At 38.9% G+C, this 20,239-nt stretch overlaps 1 protein-coding gene across 5 annotated transcripts in view; it reads left to right on the forward strand.

The window, feature by feature from the left end:
- LOC123355572 (protein argonaute-3) overlaps positions 1–20,239 on the forward strand; it is a 50,301-nt gene that overhangs the window by 3,697 nt on the left and 26,365 nt on the right. For 3 of the 5 annotated variants that reach the window (XM_044998188.1, XM_044998190.1, XM_044998189.1), the window contains exon 2: positions 12,174–12,345. In XM_044998188.1, coding sequence (XP_044854123.1) covers positions 12,174–12,345 — 172 coding nt within the window. Of the gene's footprint in view, positions 1–12,173; positions 12,346–17,875; positions 17,967–19,308; positions 19,375–20,239 lie in introns of those variants that run through there. The other 2 variants (XM_044998193.1, XM_044998192.1) reach the window with 2 other exon arrangements.

A 20,239-nucleotide genomic window follows, 5' to 3' on the forward strand; every position in this document is an offset into this window, starting at 1 on the left:
CTCCTGTGTAAAGAAACATCTTCATCTCTTTTGCTGTACAGACGCTTACATTTGTGACTGATGCAAGGAGTTAAATTCATGCTGGATTTGGTCCTGCAAAAATTAGTCTGGATGATATTAATTGTAGCCCTGTTTAATAAGGGATATGACTGAGCCCGAGCCATTTTAGGAGGCCATGGATTGTATTGATCTGGTGGCATATTATTAAGCCTGAATTTCAACAATCTGAACATATTTTTAAAAAACTCCTAGCCAGTTTTGCTGACTACCGTTACTCTGATGTTGAGTACATTATATCATGAGGATATGGAGAATGGGTCCATCAGTGGCTATTAGCCAGGATGGCAAAGGGATGCAACACCATGTGAGTGTCCCTAGCCTCTGTTTGCCAGAAGCTGGGCATGGACGAAAGGGGATAGATCTTCTGTTCATTCCCTCTGAATAACCTGATACTGGCCACTGTCGGAAGACAGATTACTGGGCTAGATGGACCATTGGTGTGATTCAGAATGGCCTCTTATATGTTCTTATGACAGTTTCCATTTCTTCATAATAAAATCTGGTTTTGGTAAGAGAAAATAAAAAATACCCACTTTGTACGAGAGTTTGAATATCAACACCTTAAACTGTACCAATGTCCAAAATAATTTGTCTTGTTTCACCTCATGTTGTTTTCAAGAGAGGTTGTACTATGTAAATGTCTTGGAAGTTGATTTATTCATGTATCTTAAGGTCAATACAAACTTTGTAATAAAATGTTAATGTAAACCTTGTTTAGCTTCTGTTTTTCAGTTCTATCACATTATCTGTAACAAGGCTACAGTATATTTGCTTGTAGCAAAGTGCAACATTAAGGTAAATGCTTATATCTAACTAGAACATCACAGTTTTAAAATAACTAAAATAAATGAGAAATTTGAGGTAGGTGTATTGGCATAGAAGTGTTAGAAGAACCAAGTGATCTGGGGAATGGGAATATGAGATCCAGATTAGAAAAGCTGAAACATGTGGCACCAAGCAGTTGCTTGTAAGTAGTAGATTGATGAATGTTAAGTTTAACATGTTTCTGGGTGAAGATGGTGATGGACTTGTGAACTTCTAAGTTAAATATGTTAAAATGCTGTTGCCATGGAGCTGATTTTAGGGACTCGCGTATAAATGAGTCAATTAGCTAATCAGTTATGTCAGTGGTTCTCATCCAAGGGTCCGAGGCCCCCTAGGGGGCCTTGAGCAGGTTTCAGGGGGGCCTCCAAGCAGGGCCAGCATTAGACTTGATGGGGCCCAGGGCAGAAAGCTGAAGCTCAGGTCCCTGAGCCCAGCCACGTGGGGCTGAAGCCTTAGCAGTGTAGTTTCATGGGCCCCCCTGTGCTGCCCCCTAATGCTGGCCCTGGCTTTTATATGCAGAAAACCAGTTATTATGGCACAGGTGGGCCATGGAGTTTTATTAGCCGGGGGGCTCAGAAAATAAATCAGAGGTTCTCAATGTTTTTCTTCATTTCAAAAATAGTGTTTTGCTGACTTAAAAAAAAAGTTTTGAACTTAATTTGATTAAATGGGTCAAAAATTGTTTGGACCTACTGTGGTGGAAGAACATTAATTATTAGACGTATTGATATTTTAATTAAACAGTAAAAATAGGTTTCTAAAATCTTACTGTTTCAGAAAATTTTGTATAGCAGGTTTAAAATGTAATTTAAATTACACAATAATTTGATTTTTCTCTTCCTCACAGTTCTTGTATTAATGACCAGGAGCTTGTTAGGACCACAATAAAAAAACAAGCTATATCTTGGGGAGAGGGGAACAAACTGTCTTATAAAGTTAAACTTTATTCAATGGCGCTTCGTTACTATGTGAGTCACAATGGAGCTTTCATCTGTTGGAGTGTTGAAACTGGAGCTGTCTGAATCAGAAGTGATATGATTTTTACAGAAACAAAAGCCCATATTTAATCTTGATTAAAAACCTCTTCACTTTAGTAGTGGGGTGGGTGGCAAGTAGGTTATCTCTGGAGTTAATCCCAATTACTTATTTTTATTTATTATTTGGATTTATAAGAACAAGGACATAAGACTCTGGGTGCCTTCAATATTTTGTTTAAAAACACAAAAAACAGACAAATCTAGCACAATATATTCATGCTAATGAATAACACAGCTGCAAGAATTACTTCACCCCTTCCCAGTTCACCTCCTTAGACTGCACCCTGATTCACAAAAGCCCTAGTATAAAGATCAGCTTTGCAGCCTGTGTGGAAGATCAGCAAACTCTACCTAATTCTTGCCAAGGAGAGTGGAAAGATTGAGTTCCAAAGTTAAGGGGCTTTTGCCAATATTTTTCTCTTACACAATGAAGTTCTAGCAGTGTGGCAGGGGGAGAGATGTGCTATCTCCAGTAGGAAAGTCCATGGCCATGTAGTGCTTTATAGGTCAAAACTAGTATCTTAAACTTTGCCTCCAGGTTTTCAGGTAATCAATGCAGATAGCCAAGAACTGATGTAATATATTTGCAGTGAGAGATAAATTCTCCACCAGCATTAGCTTCTGAGTGAATTTAAGATGATGTCTTAAGATCCTTCAGAGAACACTATTCATTTGGTTGGTTGTGCTTTTGCTAATCACTTCTTAAACTCTGTGTGACTACCATTTAAAGAACTACCATTTACTGTTCTCTGGGTAATGTTATCTGGGAGCTAGACTAAACTATGGCTGTCTTCTTCAGGGTAGCCATATTGATATCAAATCATAGTGGAGACCGCAAACAGTTTTTACTTGGATGTAGTTAGTCAAGGTCAATCCTATACCCCCATGTGGGGTTATCTTGACTAGCTACATCCAGTTTAAAAACTACAGAGGCCCCCCCTAGCTCCCCGGATTTTATGAGTTAGCTATCTCGGTATCAACAGACCCTTTTTTTGCAGTGAAGACATAGCTTTAGTCTGTGGGAAAACATTTATCACCTAAGGATCACCTGCATGGTCACCAATAGATGGTTAGTTCCAAGTGTTTCACATATAGTGCTGAATGCAACAGTTTTCTTTGAACTATGCTCACAATTATTTTTTAAAAATCTGATTTGAATTTAAAGTATCAAGTTCTACTAATTCAGTAACATTGAAAGTTATAGCTTAAGGAATCGATGTTGATATAATATAGCCTAGTGTTACAATCAAATTAAAATGTAATGCACAGTTTATTGCATATTCTATGGTGGATAGATTAGAAGTTACAATTATTTTTAAAATAGCAATATAATTTGATCACCTTTGAGAAAACTTTGCAATTTGCTAACATGGCAATATCCAATAGGGTTCCATATAGCTATGATCATAGATCAAATGCTTGATTTTCTACAGCAGACTGCCAATTAAAAAACTATAACCTAATTTGTCTAGAAAGATTTAGTCTTAGTTGAAAAAATTGTGCTTGAATCTTGTGTAAAAAAATAAAAAGGCCTTCAGCTTTATTAATTAATTCTTTTAATTTTACCTAACTAACTAATCTGTGTTAATGCTATTTGGACAGCTTTCAGTGTTTTTGTGTATGTCATTGGATGGTCTGAGTATTCAAGTAGTAGATCTAAGATTTATCTTGAACTGTGGAGTGCAAAATGCCAGAACACAGTGGTGAATTGTTAGGTCGTCAGGAATGTTTCAGTAGTCTATTTTCTCTCGGACTATTTCGACACTCAGCTAGAATAGACCATATGGTTTAATAACAATGCAAAGAATTCACCTTTTACTTTAGGGAAGGAAAGGTTATATATTGACTCACTCGCTTACTCAGTTTTGTTTTTGAGAAATAGTTGAGTGTTAGTGCTTCAGCTTTTACTCTGTGTGCTATGAAGCATTTTTCTGAAACCAGGAGAAACTAGTTATGTATTTGCTGCTTCATTTATTTCATTCATGTGCAAAGCCTGTTACGAAGTGTGAGTAAATCAAGAGATTTAATATCCTTTTTAAAAATAAGACTTCAATGACATTTTCGAAGGTTTGAGTTCAGACCCAGTTTATCAAATGGAATTTTTGGCATAATGTTCAGTTTAACTTTTAAGTCTCTTCATTTGCATTTTTTCTCAGCTAGTGACAGGCTCTCTGATAGTCAGTTACATTGTCACTATGTTACTACATTAAGAAATTATCTAAGTGTCTAAATCACTCTTGTAGATACAGGACCTTTAGTCACTAAAGTGGAACAAATTAAGTTTAGTAGCAATAAGGGGCAATTGCAAGCTGCTTATATTTGATTCATAAATAGTGATTAAATGGGAAAAGTACAATTCGGTTTGAATCCCTGAGATTATCAAAGTTAACTTGAACTGATTTTGTTGAGTAACTTGTCAGTTTTGAAAACAGTGAATTTGAGACTTGGTAAATGCAAGTGAATAAATCAAGAACTAAATATTTTTCTTCAAATTAGTGGGTAGTTAAAATATATGCAAGTTGTTAGTGAAAATTTCTGTTAAATGCAAAATGTGATCTAGTTCACAAAACTAGAATAAGATTACTTCAGTTTACTGTCTAGCTGTTAGTGGGTGGAAACACTTCAAGAACAAATTAGCTGTGTTATGTATGGGCTTGTCATAGCGACTCGTATTTCCTCATAGTGTAGACAAATACAAAACTTTATCAAGTAAAGGTAAACTGCTTGTCTTTAAGCATTTCTCATACTTTTTATTTTAAAAACATAGTTTTTACAAGTAACTATTCTGTTGTAAAAACTATGGAGAATTTGAAAGAGATCTCCATAAATTTAGCTGATAACACAAACTTGTGCACTGCAGCGTTTACTCTAGCTTGTAGAATCCTATCCAGCACCAATGAAAATAGCATAAATATGTTTATCTGACCAGAACTTGAACCAACACTGCTTTATCTGGATACTTTTTAAAGCAAACTTTACTTTGAGGAATGTTCAGGAAATATGGATTGTGCTACTTCAGAAATAGTCTAATGTCATCCCGAAGAGTGACAGAGTCCTGTGGCACCTTATAGACTAACAGAAGTATTGGAGCATAAGCTTTCGTGAGTGAATGCGTCTAACGAAGTGGGTATTCACCCACGAAAGCTTATGCTCCAATACTTCTTTTAGTCTATAAGGTGCAACAGGACTCTGTGGCATTTTACAGATCCAGACGAACACGGCTCTCTGATACTTGATCCCGAAGGGAAGGAGGCAAGCCACAATTTGTTTTATTGCTTAAGATTTCCAGTGTTGGTAAGGAATTAGAGAGCTGAAAATAACTTCTAAAACTGGATTCCTTGTTTCACATTCACATTTTATTTTAAATTTTCTGTAACCTAGAATGAAGTCATGTTTTTCAGTAGTGATGGGATTTTCTTTGAGTTCTACAGACTGGGCCTCTGAGCCCAAGCAGAGGCCAGGGGCCCTGTGAAAGGGAATCTTTTTCCTTTGGAGAGTTCTCTCCAGTGTGCATGGAACAAGCCCCAGTCTGAGGAGAGTATCTGCTAGACAAATCTGCCTTGTATTATTGAGCTGCAGTTGAATAATATTTTACCTGTTAAAAACCCTGTGTCTTCTCTTTAAAGCTGTTTGAATATCTAGTCAGGGATTTAAGGCTGTGCTTTACAGGCAGACTAAAAAAAAAAAACTCCATTTTTTTTTGCTGTACATTTTTTTAATTCTCATTTTATAATTTTGAAATGTATGGCAAATGGATAATCTTTTGCTGAAAGTCAGCTGTTACACTCCCTCTGTGCATATTCAGGTAAGAAAACTCCTAATAGGAACCAATATCTTGCCTCTTGGAAGTGTACAAATTTAATCAAATAAGATTTGGCCTGTAGTTATTTCAGTCCTATATGCTAACTCTTCAGTCTTCCCTAGAAGTATTTTCAGTAAATGCCTTTAGGCTGCTGTTTCTGTACCATTTTCACCCATGATTTTACTCCAGCTATTTCTTCTTTTGGTTACCTGATAGATTTCAGTTTGTTGCTCAGAAGCATAGCAGAAGAGTTTGGTGCAGTTTTAATTATATTTCAACGAAAAGCAGCTGCCTGATGGGGGAAACATAATTTGTTACACAATCATGTTTGTGATTTTCCTTGGTGAATCTTTAGAAGAGTATCTGTGGGGATACAGGCCTTATCCCCAAGCTCCTTAAAGCCAATGGGAGTCATTCTGTTGACTTCAGTGGGCTTTGGATCAGGTTCTATAAGAACTGAAATTTCTTACCCTCAACAAGAAGTTTCCATAGTTTCCAAGTTTGGTTAGAGTAGTGTTAGTATAGCCACAATGCCAGTTCAGTTATAGTTGGTTAGAATTAGATTTTATTATCCAAACCAAAAGCCATATCTTTAATTCATTAGCCCAGCTTTTTAACTCTTTAAAATCAGAAGGATTTAATTTTGGTATAAGTATTGTCCTGTAACAAAATAATAATTTTAAAAGGTATTAATATTTAGAATTATCAAATGTAATTCATTTTTGACGTATTTTGTTTTGTGACTCCAACCTTCTGAAGACCAGTTTTATCTGAATCTCTTGGAAATGAGTGACATCACTTAAATACTTTACCAAACTTGGACAAGTACAAATTAGCATATTTTCCCATCACTATGTATTGGATTTACACAGGCAAGTCCCATAAACACTACTGGGAATTACCAGTGTACATCCCTATCAGGTGGAGTGTGGACTCAAGATGTATTATCTACTTATTTCTAAATGTGGCAGTAGTGATTCACAGTAGGTCTTGGACTTTTCACACTTGCCAAGAACTGATTTCATATTTGTTTTGAAAGATTATTAGCCAAGATTTTTGTTGCTTGCCATGACTATTTAGTAGTTTTTAAGAAAAAATGAATTATTCCAAAATTCTTAATGAGTATTTCAGTAATCATTTAGTGTGCTAGGGTGTTGTGAGCCTTAATTTGTTAATATTTGTAATATACTTTGAGACAATCAAGTAGGGGAAAATAAAACTTTATTTTAAAGTGATTTATTGTTTAACAAAACATTTAAATCAACAGGAACATAAAGAATTAATTTATACTTCCTCAACCATTGCCTCTTACTGGCTACGTGCTCAGAAGCAACAAGTTCTCGTATTGCTGGTCTTAATTTTTTTTGTGTTTATAGTTTCAATCTCTTCCTTGGAAGTCATTCTGTGTGTGTGTGTGTATGGGGGGGTGGGCAGACAGGACTCCTCCCTGTAGTCTGTCACAGTCATAACTTTTGTTCATAACCTTAAGTTTTACTATTCTCTATTCTTCTTCGAGTACTTGCTCATATAGATTCCAATTAGGTGCGCGCGCGCCAAGTGCACGATGGTCGGAGAATTTTTCCCTAGCAACACTTGGTGGGTCAGCTGTGGAGCCCCCTGGAATGGCGCCTTCATGGTGCTGGATATATACCCCAACCGACCCAGCGCCCCCTCACTTCCTTCTTACCACCCGTGGTGGTCATTGGAACTGTGGAGCGCCACATAGCTGTCCTCTACTCCCTAGCTTTCCTTACCAGTTTTAGATAACTGATCTAGTTCTTGTAGTTATATAGTCAGTGTAGTATAGTAGTTTTGATATTGGGGAGTCTCACCAGGCCGAAAAGTGTAAGATCTTTAGGGCTTTCCATCGGTTCCCAAACTTTTTTTTTCCTGAGCCCCTCTTTGGAGAATCCTGTCCCATGTACACCCCTTTTTCTAAGAAATGAGGTGGGGGGTAGGGGGAGGGTGTCTGGTACCCATGGGAGCCAGCAGGTGAGACCACACAGACCCCCCTCTTGACCCCAGCCCTTCAGCAGGGCCCAGTCAGTTCCTCACACTTCGAACCTCTCCTTTGAACCAATTGATTCTCAATGTCTGGCCCTCTGATATCTTTCTGTATATTGTCCCCTGTCAAGCTCTGCACCCTCCTCTCCCTCCTACAGGCTAGCCACATTTGGCTTAAGTTTTTAATGGGATTTTCAAGTACATGTTAGGTAATGTATAAACATTGCATAAGGCATTTTTTCAGTGTCTGAAAAATGGAATAGTGCTTACACACCAAAGTCTGTTTTCCTTTCATTTCTTTTACAAGATTTTTAACAGCTGACTGTTTTGCCCTTGTGTAGTTTCTTTGTTTTTTTTCTCGTTATGATGACCCTGAGTGAATTCTGCTTTGTACTTGTGGCAGTGCTGAAATATTTTTAGAAAGAGGTTTAAAAAAACCTCACCTGCCTTGTTTACAATTTTTGGTGAGGGAGAGTTAACATTAACTAGCCCTACAAATCATACTCCTACTTCATAGTAGTAGCAGTACGTAACCCTTGTACTCTAATATTTTTGGTTCTCGTATTTATTTCCACTGGCCTTACAAAATCCTAAGGCATGAGGGTAAGTGACTCATTGATGTGATATAGGAATGTTAGCTGTCATCCAAACACTTCATTCACTTGTTATTTTACTGGGATTTGAATCACAAGTTACAAGTCAGTGACACAGATTTTTATAATACACAAACAAGTGTCCTAATATTTTTAAAAGCAAACTATTCTAAGCGTATGCAAATTTATTGGGACAATGGTAGGTGGGAATTAACTGACAGCATACACATAGAAGGTTATATTTTTAAAGTGACTTGTCTGATGACAACCTACATCTCAAACACAAAAAGAAGATAAACACAATTGGAATTTGGCTACAATTGTTTAAAATTAAGTTACACTAAATTAAGTTTGTAATTGTGCAGACCTGTGTTTATAATCTGTTATCTGTCGTGATTCTTAATTCCTCAGTTTGTGTCAATTCGAAAGAATGTCACGTATATTCTGTACTGCTGTTCAGGAAGAATGCATAGTAGGCATGCACAATTTTCCTGAAGCGCAATATGGGATGCAACTGAATGAATGGATCTAGGGAAGGAATTTGGCAAAGTAGCAGTATTTGTTTCTTCTACTGCTCAGTACTCTTTTGTAGGGGAGCTGAGGCTGGAAACCTATTTTTATAGTCGACTCTGGATTGGGTGTGCCATTTAAAGCACTCTGAATTTTAAAATGCAGGCCAGCAGCTTGCCTAATGAAGAGTAACTGAATCTTATTAATTTGTTTTTTTGTTGTCTCATGCAGCTGAGCATTAGGATTTTGCTAATCTGAACAAAAGAAGTAAATGGATGGGGTACCATCATTTCCTTCAGCCTTGGCCACATAGGTTAAGATATAAGTCTTATAATGTATTGCTTGGTGGCAGCAGGAGAAGGAGTACTTGGCATAAATATTTGGTTTAACAAAACACTTTCCAGAGAGTGTGGTTGCAAGAAAACCCACCACACCATATTTTCTTGTTCTTTCTGCCTTCTTACCCTCTTTCTCAGTGCTTGACTATAGTTAAGGAATTGCATCTTCAAGTTGGCCATTTGAGGTGCACTAACTGAGTTTTGATAAATGCTCTTACAATTTACATTTAATTTTAATCTCAGAAGATTAGCTAATAATTAAGAAGGTTAAGAAGATACTATGCTCTGATTCTGCCAACTGCAGTAGTACTTCATATGTATCAGAACCTTCCATAAACTATGGAAAGCATGCTCTTTGTAACCATATTTTTATAAGATATTGGGTCATTTGTTTGGAAGATTTTTTTATAGAATAATGTGACCTGGATGTTTTCTAATAGGTATCTTTTGCTCTTATTTATGTCTGTGTTGCTAAAATGAATCAGGAACAGTTAATTCCAGAGCTGCTCTTTCTTAGTGGTAGGGCCCTACCAAATTCATGGTCCATTTTGGTCAATTTCATGGTCATAGGATTTTAAAAATCGTAAATTTCATGATTTCAGCTCTTTAAATCTGAAATTTCAGTGTTGTAATTGTAGGGAACCTGACCCAAAAAGGAGTTGTGGGAGGGAGGGGGTTGCAAGCTTATTGTAGGAGTGTTGTGGTACTGCTAACCTTACTTCTGCAGTGCTGCCTTCAGAGCTGGGCAACTGGAAAGTGGTGGCTGCTGGCCAGGATCCCAGCTCTGAAGGCAGAGGTGCTGCCAGCAGCAGCACAGAAGTAAGAACCGCATGATATGGTATTACTACCCTTAGTTCTGTGCTGCTGCCTTCAGAGCTGGGTGTCTGGCCAACAGCCACTGCTCTCCAGCTGCCCAGCTCTTAAGGCAGTGCAGAAGCAAGGGTGGCAATACTGCAACTCCCCTAAAATAATTTTGTGACACCTCCCCCCCCCCCCCCCCCCGCAATTCTCTCTTTAGGTCAGGGCCCCCAGTTTGAGAAACCTGGTTTCCCCTGTGAAATCTGTATAGTATAGGGTAAAAGCACACAAGACCAGATTTCACGGCCTGTGATGCGTTTTTCATGACCGTGAATTTGGTAGGGCCTACTTATTGGTGTCAAATACTGTAAACCACCCAACCTCTGCTTTGGGAGCAGTAGTTGCCAAAGCATAGTGTGTGTGAACATTTAATATTGTGCTTGATGTTTCTTGCTTTTACTTTCAGTCTTGTGTTGGGATTTCTGATTTTGTTGGCTTTGGTCTTAGATCCATCTTTGTGTGTAGAACTAAGTACCTTTACAATACAAACTTTGCTTTGTAACTCTTGTTCTCCTCTGTTCTCCAACACACAGTTCCCCTCAAAGTAAAGGGAAATGACCATTTCTGGAAGATTATATGAGATTAATCAAATGGCAAATAAGACATTTTTCCCAGCACTTGACATTTAAACTCTTGTAAGAAAAGCAAGTGGGCAGGAACTGTACAATCTGCGTCACCGAGTAGGAGTCAAGGGGAGAGGTTTTAACTGACTTAATTGAATGCTGCAAATCATGACATTTGTATGATGAGTAATTTTAAAAACTCCAGAGCAACTCAAAATAAGATTGGGTTTATAGTCTTTCTTGACGGGAAAGAATAATCTACAAGCAAAGATTTCCAGTTGTAATATTTGGAGACTGTCCATTCTTAATATTAGCTGTGTGCTTGGTTCTGGGCCAGGCATATGTAGCCCAGTTCCTGTGCTGAGGATCTTAGTCTGAAAGATGGACACAGATAAGATACTTCGAGAACCTGAAGAAGTAGTAACTTAGAATGCTAAATAAATTAGCCAGAGGCATACATTTATACAGATTTAGAAAGCACCTTTCTTCTCCTATTTCAGATTTTGTTGGTTTTATAAAGTAATACCTACAGCTGCTTAAGTAATTTAATTTGTTTGTTTAGTAACGAAGCACACTGACTCTTCAGCTCCACCTCTCTTCTAGGTCACTGAGTTTTGGCAAATGCAACTATCTTGCAGCTGGTGCTTTTACTGTTACTCATTCAGTTCTGCTGGCTGAAAATGGATAATCTCTGCCAGGATCATGCCCATCATATCATTGCTGCCTGCATATTTTACTGTGTAAACAAAGAAAGTACATAAGCCTTGGCCTGCATAGACCATTCTGTGATTTCTGTTGCACCTCCGTCCATTACCATTAGGATGGTCTGTAAACAAGCTTTTAAAACTTTCCATTTTAATAGTGGCTAAAATGGACTTTCCACAATAATGAATGGTCAAAAGAAAATGCACACTTTTGGTGGTTTGCTAAGAAATTCCCACTTTTGGTCACAGCAATCACAGAAGTTAAAGTTCCCCACTTCATTTTTTTCGTGGGAAGGTTAGAGGAGACGTAGGTCTGCTTGCTATCGCTAGTTTGAGAGCTGATGACTTAAATAGAATAAGAGCTTTTGAGTGCTATCCCATGTTGCATGTTACTTGAGGGTAGACCTATGCTGCTGCTTGAAACCCTTTGGCTTCATCCAGGAACCTTATGGGACAATTGTATGGCCCATTTTTCACTGGTCTGGGTCTTGTGGTGCTGTCTCTTGTTAAACTTTGGCCTTTTCTTGCATTATATTTCTTATCTTTTTATTCTCTTACAATTGCTTTACCTCTTCCCCACTAAGTATGAGATGATATGGATTTAGTTGGGGATTGGTCCTGCTTGGATCAGGGAGTTGGACTAGATACCTCCTGAGGTCCCTTCCAACCCTGACATTCTATGATATGTTTATGGTCCTGAGAAGACTGTTTGCTCTTCAGATATTATTGCATCACCTCCTTTGTTGTTCTGCCCAGTGTATATATACAAATGTAAAGAGCATATGCATTTTAACTGTGCTATAATAGCACCAAGTAGTAACTTCACCACATAGCTTAACCATTGTGTTCAGCTTCTAAACTGTATTGTTTCCTTTCCAGGACCCATCGGGGCACAGCCCCTTCTTATGGTGCCCAGACGTCCCGGCTATGGCACCATGGGCAAACCTATTAAACTGCTGGCCAACTGCTTCCAAGTTGAAATCCCAAAGATTGATGTCTACCTCTATGAGGTGGATATTAAACCAGATAAGTGTCCTCGCAGGGTGAACAGGTAAGTCGGTCACAGAAGTTGTAATTTAATCTAAATTATATTGAAATCTTTAAGCAACATAAGATCCTAGTGAAGTAATTAAAAGCTATAAAGTTATTTTGCAGTAGCTTATTTTAAGAGATGTCAGTGACTTCTAATCAAGATATCTTCCACTGTATACTCCCTGAAGTTTAGCGAATAGGAATTTGTTCCCAAATGTCTGAGTTATTTATAATATGTTTCCCAGTGGTATTGGGATGGGATGGTATCTTGCAGAATCAAAGTAAATAAAGTAGTTGGAATATATTGTTCTGGCTAATAATATCAAAGGCAATAGTAATTTTTTTCCAGAAATCATTGAGTTTTAAATGAAATAGGCCAGATTTCTCACACTTATTTCTCAGTGTGCAATTAACCAGGAGTAAAGGATGAAAGATTCGATCCTACATGCGTATCTTAAGCCTAATTTATTTTAAATGCAGCATTAGAGATTCACAGTAAAATATAATGCTATGATGCCATCTCTTTCAATGGAATGAGCAATGGTGCAAATCCAGCTTTTTTGTGTGTGTCTAAATTGCTGTTCTTGTTCACCCAATTTAGTGTAGCTGAGTTATGTAGAATTCAGTCTGAACTACAGACCAATCAGCTCAACTTCAATACCCAGAAAGATAATGGAGCAAATAATTAAGTAATCCATTTGCAGACATTTAGAAGATAAGTACCAGTCAGCATGGATTTGTCAAGAACAAACCCTGCCAAACCAACCTTGTGGATGGGGCGGGGCAGGGAGAAGCAGTAGATGTGGTCTCTCTTGACTGGAGCCAGGCTTTTGATACTGTCTCACAGGACCGTGTCATAAACAAACTAGGGAACTACAACCTAGATCAGGGGTTCCCACAACAGGTTTTTTTGGTGGCCTCAGAGTGCAGTCACCAACTTTTGCTGGTGGCTGCTCTAACAATTTTTCCTAAAATACTTAATTACTTTTACGAAAAACGAATATGCACATATACATGTCCAAATCATTGTAATGTCTTTATGTGGGATATTGCAGACTCAATAATAAAAATAACGTAAGGTTGTCTCTATTCTTTACTGGACCTAAACAAAATAGAAACAAAGAAGGTGCTTTGCATGTTCCTGTCTTTTTTTTGTTGTTTTCTCTTGCTTTTTTGATTATTTTTTTTAGACTTGCTGTCTAGTCTGTTTCTGTGACAAGTGATATTTCTATGTTTGTTAATATCAGTTTTCATAGGAGCAGACTAGCTAGCTGGGAGGCAGTGAAAAGTGATATTAACAAACATACAAATATTACTTTTCACATAATCAGACTAACTCAGCCCTGGCAAGGCGGGGGACAAAGTTAAGCCCTGGATGGGGAGGGAGGGTAGGAAGGCAGCCGGGGTCCAGAGGGCATGGGGGGGCCGGGGGAGGCAGCGGGTTTCTAGGGGGATGGATGGATGGGAACCTGGGGAAGGCAGGGAGTGCCTGGGGGGGTGGGAGTTTGAGCCTGTGGCCAGCACCCGCCACCACATGGCTGGAGCCTGAAGAGCAGCAGCTAGAGCGTGTGGTCAGGGCACAGACTGTGCTGCTGGAACCCACCACCGCATGGCTGAGGTCTGGGGCTGGATCTCCTGGCCAGAGCCCAAACCCCTGCCGCTGGGATGGAGCCCACCACCATGTGGCCTATGCCCAGGGTCAGAGGAGGCAGCGGGAACCAGGGTGATGGGGAGGTGGTGGTGGTGAGTGTGGGGCTTGGGCCCTGACACTGTGGGATCTGGGGCCCCTGAGAAGGTGGGAACTCACACTGGCTGCCTGCTTCTCTGGCGTTTGTGGCTGTAGAGTGGGGCAGGGCCCAACCCCTGCTCGCGGTCCTGGGAGAGGGGTCACTGCTTTGCCCTCTTTCCCATCACTGGCCAGGAGGCTACAGTTGCACGAGAATCACCTGGTGGTTGCATTTGAGTAACACTGACCTAGATGGAGCTACTATTAGGTGGATGCTGAATAGGTTGGAAAACCGTTCCTGGAGAGTAGTTATCAGTTGTTCACGGTCAAGCTGGAAGGGCATATCAAGTGGGGTCCCTCAGGGATCAGTTCTGGGTCCGGTTCTGTTCAATATCTTCTTCAGTGATTTAGATAACGGCATAGAGCGTACGCTTATAAAGTTGGTGAACAATACCAAGCTTGAAAGGGTTGCAGATGCTTTAGAGGATAGGATTAAAATTCAAAATCTTCTGGACAAACTAGAGAAATGGTTTGAAGTAAATAAGATGAAATTCAATAAGGATAAATGCAAAGTGCTCCACTTAGGAAGAAACAGTCAGTTGCACACATACAAAATGGGAAATGACTGCCTAGGAAGGAAAGGGATCATAATGGATCACAAGCTAGCCTCTGTTTGCCAGAAGCTGGGAATGTGCGATGGGATGGATCACTTGATGATTACCTGTTCTGTTCTGCCTCTGAAGCACCTAGTATTAGCCATTGTCAGAAGACAGGATACTGGGCAGGATCTTTGGTCTGACCCAGTATGGCCATTTTTATGTTCTTGCGTTATGGTCTTCCAGTCCTACGATTCTATGATTCTTCTCTGGTGTCTCTCAGGTCCTTCCTCTTTCTCTCAAACTGTAACTGATGTTCAACATGATCTTGAATCAGCCATAGCTCACTTTTTCTTTATGTAGAAACTAAAAGACCCATAAGCTGGATATAGTTAGGTTTTTACTTGATTCAGAAAGGTCAAACTGTACTGACTCTTGTCACATAAATTTGGTGTACATCACAAACTGAGTTTGTTCATCTTCTATAAGAAGACTATCCTAAAATATTAAATTATAAATATAAAACTCTATCCCATTCTGTAGTTGTAGTCTATAAAGATGAGTCTTGTTGCTTGGTCACAGCTGACTTAATTTCAGACTTTATAGAGTCAAATTTGAAACAAGGAATGTGGTAAATTATTCCATGTAATCTGCAAGTCAAGCATACAGTTTAATATTACCCTGCATCCTTCCGAAAACTCATTTGTGTGCTTTGTGCAGGTTGTGTGTGTTATAGGTGAAGCTGGCAGCAATGTCTATAGTTAAGAGAGTCTAACTTCCCATTTATAAGACCCATCTTCAGTTGCTTATAACTTGCCAAACTCTAGGGCTGAAATTTTCCATGCCAAATGTCTGCCCCAAGCTGAATATATTTTTTAAATTTTCAGTTCTTTCTAAAATGAGATTTGGCCAAAAAAAAAATCCTTATGTTAAATTCTTACCTTTTGAGATACTGACACCTACGTACTCTTTGATGAAGGTACTTGACATTTGACAAGGAGGGTACTCTGGGCTCAGAGGAGTTGGCTTTTGCTGTGCATATAAAAATATACCCAAATTAGGCTGTTACAGGTCTCCCAGAAATTGACACTTGAATATGCTCTGAGGTTTGTTAGAATCTAGCATCTAAGTTATCTGAAGAGTCCATATGCATTGAACATAGAGTAGGTGAGGATTGCAGAGGCTGAGCAGAACTTTCTCTGCAATTATTCTCCTAGGTGCTGGGGGCTGCTGTGGTGCCAGGCATTGTAATTGAAAGCAGGAGACTGTCTCCTGTGCTCAGTGTTCCCCTTGCTAGAACTCAGGCAGTGTGAAAAAAAGAGGAAGTGGCCTGACTGGAATTCAGAGGGATAAAAACCGGTGAGAGGCCGGGACAAGCTGCAGGATAACATGCTAGGGGATATTGGTAGAAGGATCTAACCACTCTCCTTTAGAGCCTGGAATTGAATCCAGGATTTCTGAGCATCTGTTCATACTCACATGCATCCGAAGTGGGTATTCACCCACGAAAGCTCATGCTCCAAAACGTCTGTTAGTCTATAAGGTGCCACAAGACTCTTTGCTGCTTTTACAGATCCAGACTAACACGGCTACCCCTCTGATACTGTTCATACTCTGTCAAGCAAATTATGAAACCCACTAACAAAATGTCTCACCCTCCCTCTAGTGACTGGTCCACACAGGAAATAAAAGCCTACTACTGCTATTAGTTATTTCATTATCTTAAGTGGTAGAGATCTTTGCTGTGTATCTAAAGGTTTCAACCCTGCTGATGACCCATATGATGGTCAATATGGGTCCACATGATGGAATTTTTTCACTTGTGTAAAGTAGGAAACATTTAAAAAAAAAAAAGTTAAATTTGTCAAGGCTGCAGAGGAAAGCAGGCAGTAGTTCAGTGCCAGAACCAAGGCTCCGTGTACAGCCTAACACATCCCAATTGAGTGCTTGACTCTTGTAGCCTGGAAGTACTTTTAATGTAATTTGTTGTAAGCAATATTTAATTTGTATCTTGTCCTTAATATCATGAGTTCTATAGCAAAATACATCTCTACAGTTCAGAAGGAATTAGATTGGTCCAAAATGTGCCAATAGAAAAGATGAATCATTTTATAATAATTTGTAAGGAAGATGCATAACTTCATATTTCCTGTCTGCTTCCTCTGAATGGAATAGTTTTGATGGAAAGAGAGTGAGAGTGAGACTGCGTAAGAGTCTCATGCAGTGCATTTTGCCAGTTGGCAAGAAGGGTGGTTTCCATAATAATGAAGTTAAAGAACAATTTCTGCAGCCCTGACCTACATAATTTGAAAAAAAAAGAAAAGAAAAAATCCCCTTCCCTCATGACTTCCTTGAGATTCAATGCTGTGTTTCATGTATCTACTGTAGATAACTTGTTGATTCTGCAATTCTACCCCTCTTCCTGCTTTTGATCTGAGGTTCTGATAATCCTAATTGTCAGTATGTTTCAGATGAATATTTTTCAGCTTTGCAGTGTTGTTGTAGCCATATTGGTCCCAGGATCTGAGTGTGACAAGTTGGGTGAGATAATATAGTCTATTGGACCAACTTCTGTTGGTGAAAGAGACAAGCTTTTGAGCTACATAGAGCTTTTAGGAGCACTCTGCGGAGCACGAAAACTTCTTTCACCAACAGAAGTTGGTCCAATAGACTATATTATCTCACCCACCTTGTCTTTCCAGTATTTTTCAGCTGATGGTTAAGTGCTGCAGTTATGGCACCCTATAAATACTAAAGATAGATATGTCTGTCAATACGTCTGTTAGTCTATAAGGTGCCACAGGACTCTTTGCTGCTTTTACATATCCAGACTAACACGGCTACCCCTCTGATACTTAAAGATAGATAGTATATCACCGACCGGGTTTATAATGGAAGCACCAGTACTTGGCAATTGGTTTGATGTGTAAGTTTACTCTTGTGATTTACTGGTTATTGGCATATAGCTTCATCAAATGAACAGTGTGATAGAATGCTAATCTTCAAGATGGAGGAGAAATATTAACTACTCTGGGCTGACTTTCTCTTAGGTTGATTTCAGATGACTTCATAGGATTCTGTTAGTGCTTTGTGAGGTGGTAGGTCTGGACACCAGTAACTGGCTTCAGCAGTTCAAACTAACAGAGTGCCTTATTATTTATTGCACTGATCTGGAGGAAAGTACCCAACAAAACACTAACTGTTGGGAAGCTTTTCTTTCAGTTGCCACAGTATAAGTGCTGAAGTCTCTTGAGAGAACCACATCAAAGAGTGCGAAAGCTAACAGTGTGGTGTCTAGTTAATGATCTCACTTAAAAGGTGGGAAATTTTACAAAAGTCTGAGTATCTCACATGACTTGAAATAAATGATTGGGGAGTAATATCAAAGTAGAGCACTTCCAAAAACCAGGAGCCCCCCACCTTTCATATTCCCGTTTACTTTTTTAGGGTGGTCTCATTTATTAAAGTATGTTTGCAATGCTGTAGGTAAGGGTTTGTGAGAACTTAAATTAATCTTTTATTGGTTATGTACTATAGTTAGGTGCTATGAGTTTTTAAAGTAGTCTCAGGCTATGATAGAGAGAGTTTGTCAGAATATTTGGTTTGGCTATTTAACATATGTCTTTGACGATAGGTATAACTGATAGACACTTCCGATAATAAGACCTTGTTTTCAGTTGCTTGTAACTTTGCTAAACTTTGGCAAATTCAGGCTGAAATCTTTCATACTGTGTGCCTCCCTTGAGGAAATTTTTGGAAAATTTTGGCCAAAATGTTTTATTCAATTGCCCTATGCTAAAAAAAAATGTAGGGGCCTTTTCTTTGAAATGCTCTAGCTTTGGGGCAGGGATTTGAAATTTGCCAGGGGGTAGCTTTTGTGTCAGGAATGTACCTTTTTGCTGTCTTCGTAAAAATCCACTCAAATTTGGCCTTTGAAAATCACTGTTCGCACATTCTCAGTAGAGACATCCTAGAACTTAACAGCTAAAATCTTCAAAGGTTATCCTCACTGAGCATACTCAAGCCTCTCATAGCTTCTAGTGTTGACAAGACTCCACATACCATCCCCACATGGCTACTCCAGCACATGGCTGTGGGGGCTCAGAAGAACTTCACCTGTAATGGCTACTCCCAGCAGCTTTGGGCCAGGCACCAGAATTGAGAGTATAGAACTGTAACACTCTTCCCTCTGCTTCTGCTGACTCTCCCACTGCTGGCATCCAGGCAGTCTGGAGGAGGAAGCCATTAGATTAGAATGCAGAGGGAACAAAAGTTTGAATGGGGGTGAGAGAGAGAAGTAGATTGGAACAGTGTCTGGTGAGACTGGAATTTGGGGGCGGGAGGAGAAACTGAGAATTGGAGGAGGGAGAGTGGATCCAGTTGGGCAAGGGGCCCTGTGGAAAATGTAGTATAGGATCATGTTATTAAAGACTGTCATTCATGTGCACAAGAGGGCTGAATTAAGGTTGCAAAGACAGTCTTAATTCTGGCATTTCCTAATGTTTGAGTTTGCAACCTTAATGCTCTTTTAATGCTGTTTTTTGTGTATAATAGTAAATCAGAGTTTGGGGGAGGCTCATGAATAGTTGATACTATGGACTAATTTTTTGTGTGTTTATATTTTTGGTATCTGATATTTATAGACTCTATTCTTGGTGAAGTTGGAATAGTTCAGATGTTTGCCACCCATGATTTCTGAATTATCACTAAAACTAAGCTACAACTGGTTAGTCAACATTTTATAAACTTTTAAATACGAATATAAGTGTTTGCTGCTTTACATATTAAAATACATTCCCCCTGTTCCAGGCAATTTTCTGGGTACATCTAGCATTTTATGAAGGTCTCAGTCACTATGTATGGATTGAGCAGTGGTAAATTTTAGAGTTTGTAAAATGTTTTGAGGAGCGATTTGAAGGCAAGGAGACTGCTTGGCTATAACAAGAAGAGCATACTTTTCCAAGCGTAAGAGTCACTGTAGTAAAAGTTGCAAACACAAGTAGAGAAATAGTAATGCCGTGTATTGGGTTCAGCTCCACAAACCTGTATTGGTTGATATACACTTGAATCCAGCCCATGTTTTCTTATGGCTTAAATAATAAAATACCAGTTTAATTTTTATTAAGCTCTTACTTTACAGGAGCACTGTAAAGCTCATGTCCCTAAAATTTTTTTATATGGTCACATTATTTAAACGTTTCCTTGAAATGCTGTTGTACTCTGAAATATTATTTTTAAGTGGGTATTGAATGAGTTTCTTTTTTACATATGATTTCCATCTATCTGCAAATAAATTGATGTTATTGGCTGGGCCTTCAAACCCTCCTTGTTATCTGAAAATCAAGTTAATCCATTAGCCATAACTTGGCTTAACTAATGCATTAGAAGTGTAATTAAGGTGCAGTTAGAGGTCCATCTCTGTACACCTGCATGAAGTTTCTTCATTTGGAATCTAATTAAAAATTCTGCTGGAGTGTGGGCTAGTAGAAAAACCATCTCACTTTCCTTTAGCTGTATTGGCTCTTTATTAAATTATGTATGACTAATGCACTGATTTTGTCACTAAAGTGAGCGTATGTGACTCCAGTAGA

The sequence above is a fragment of the Mauremys mutica genome, chromosome 23, assembly GCF_020497125.1.
Source record: "Mauremys mutica isolate MM-2020 ecotype Southern chromosome 23, ASM2049712v1, whole genome shotgun sequence".
NCBI lineage: Eukaryota > Metazoa > Chordata > Testudines > Geoemydidae > Mauremys > Mauremys mutica.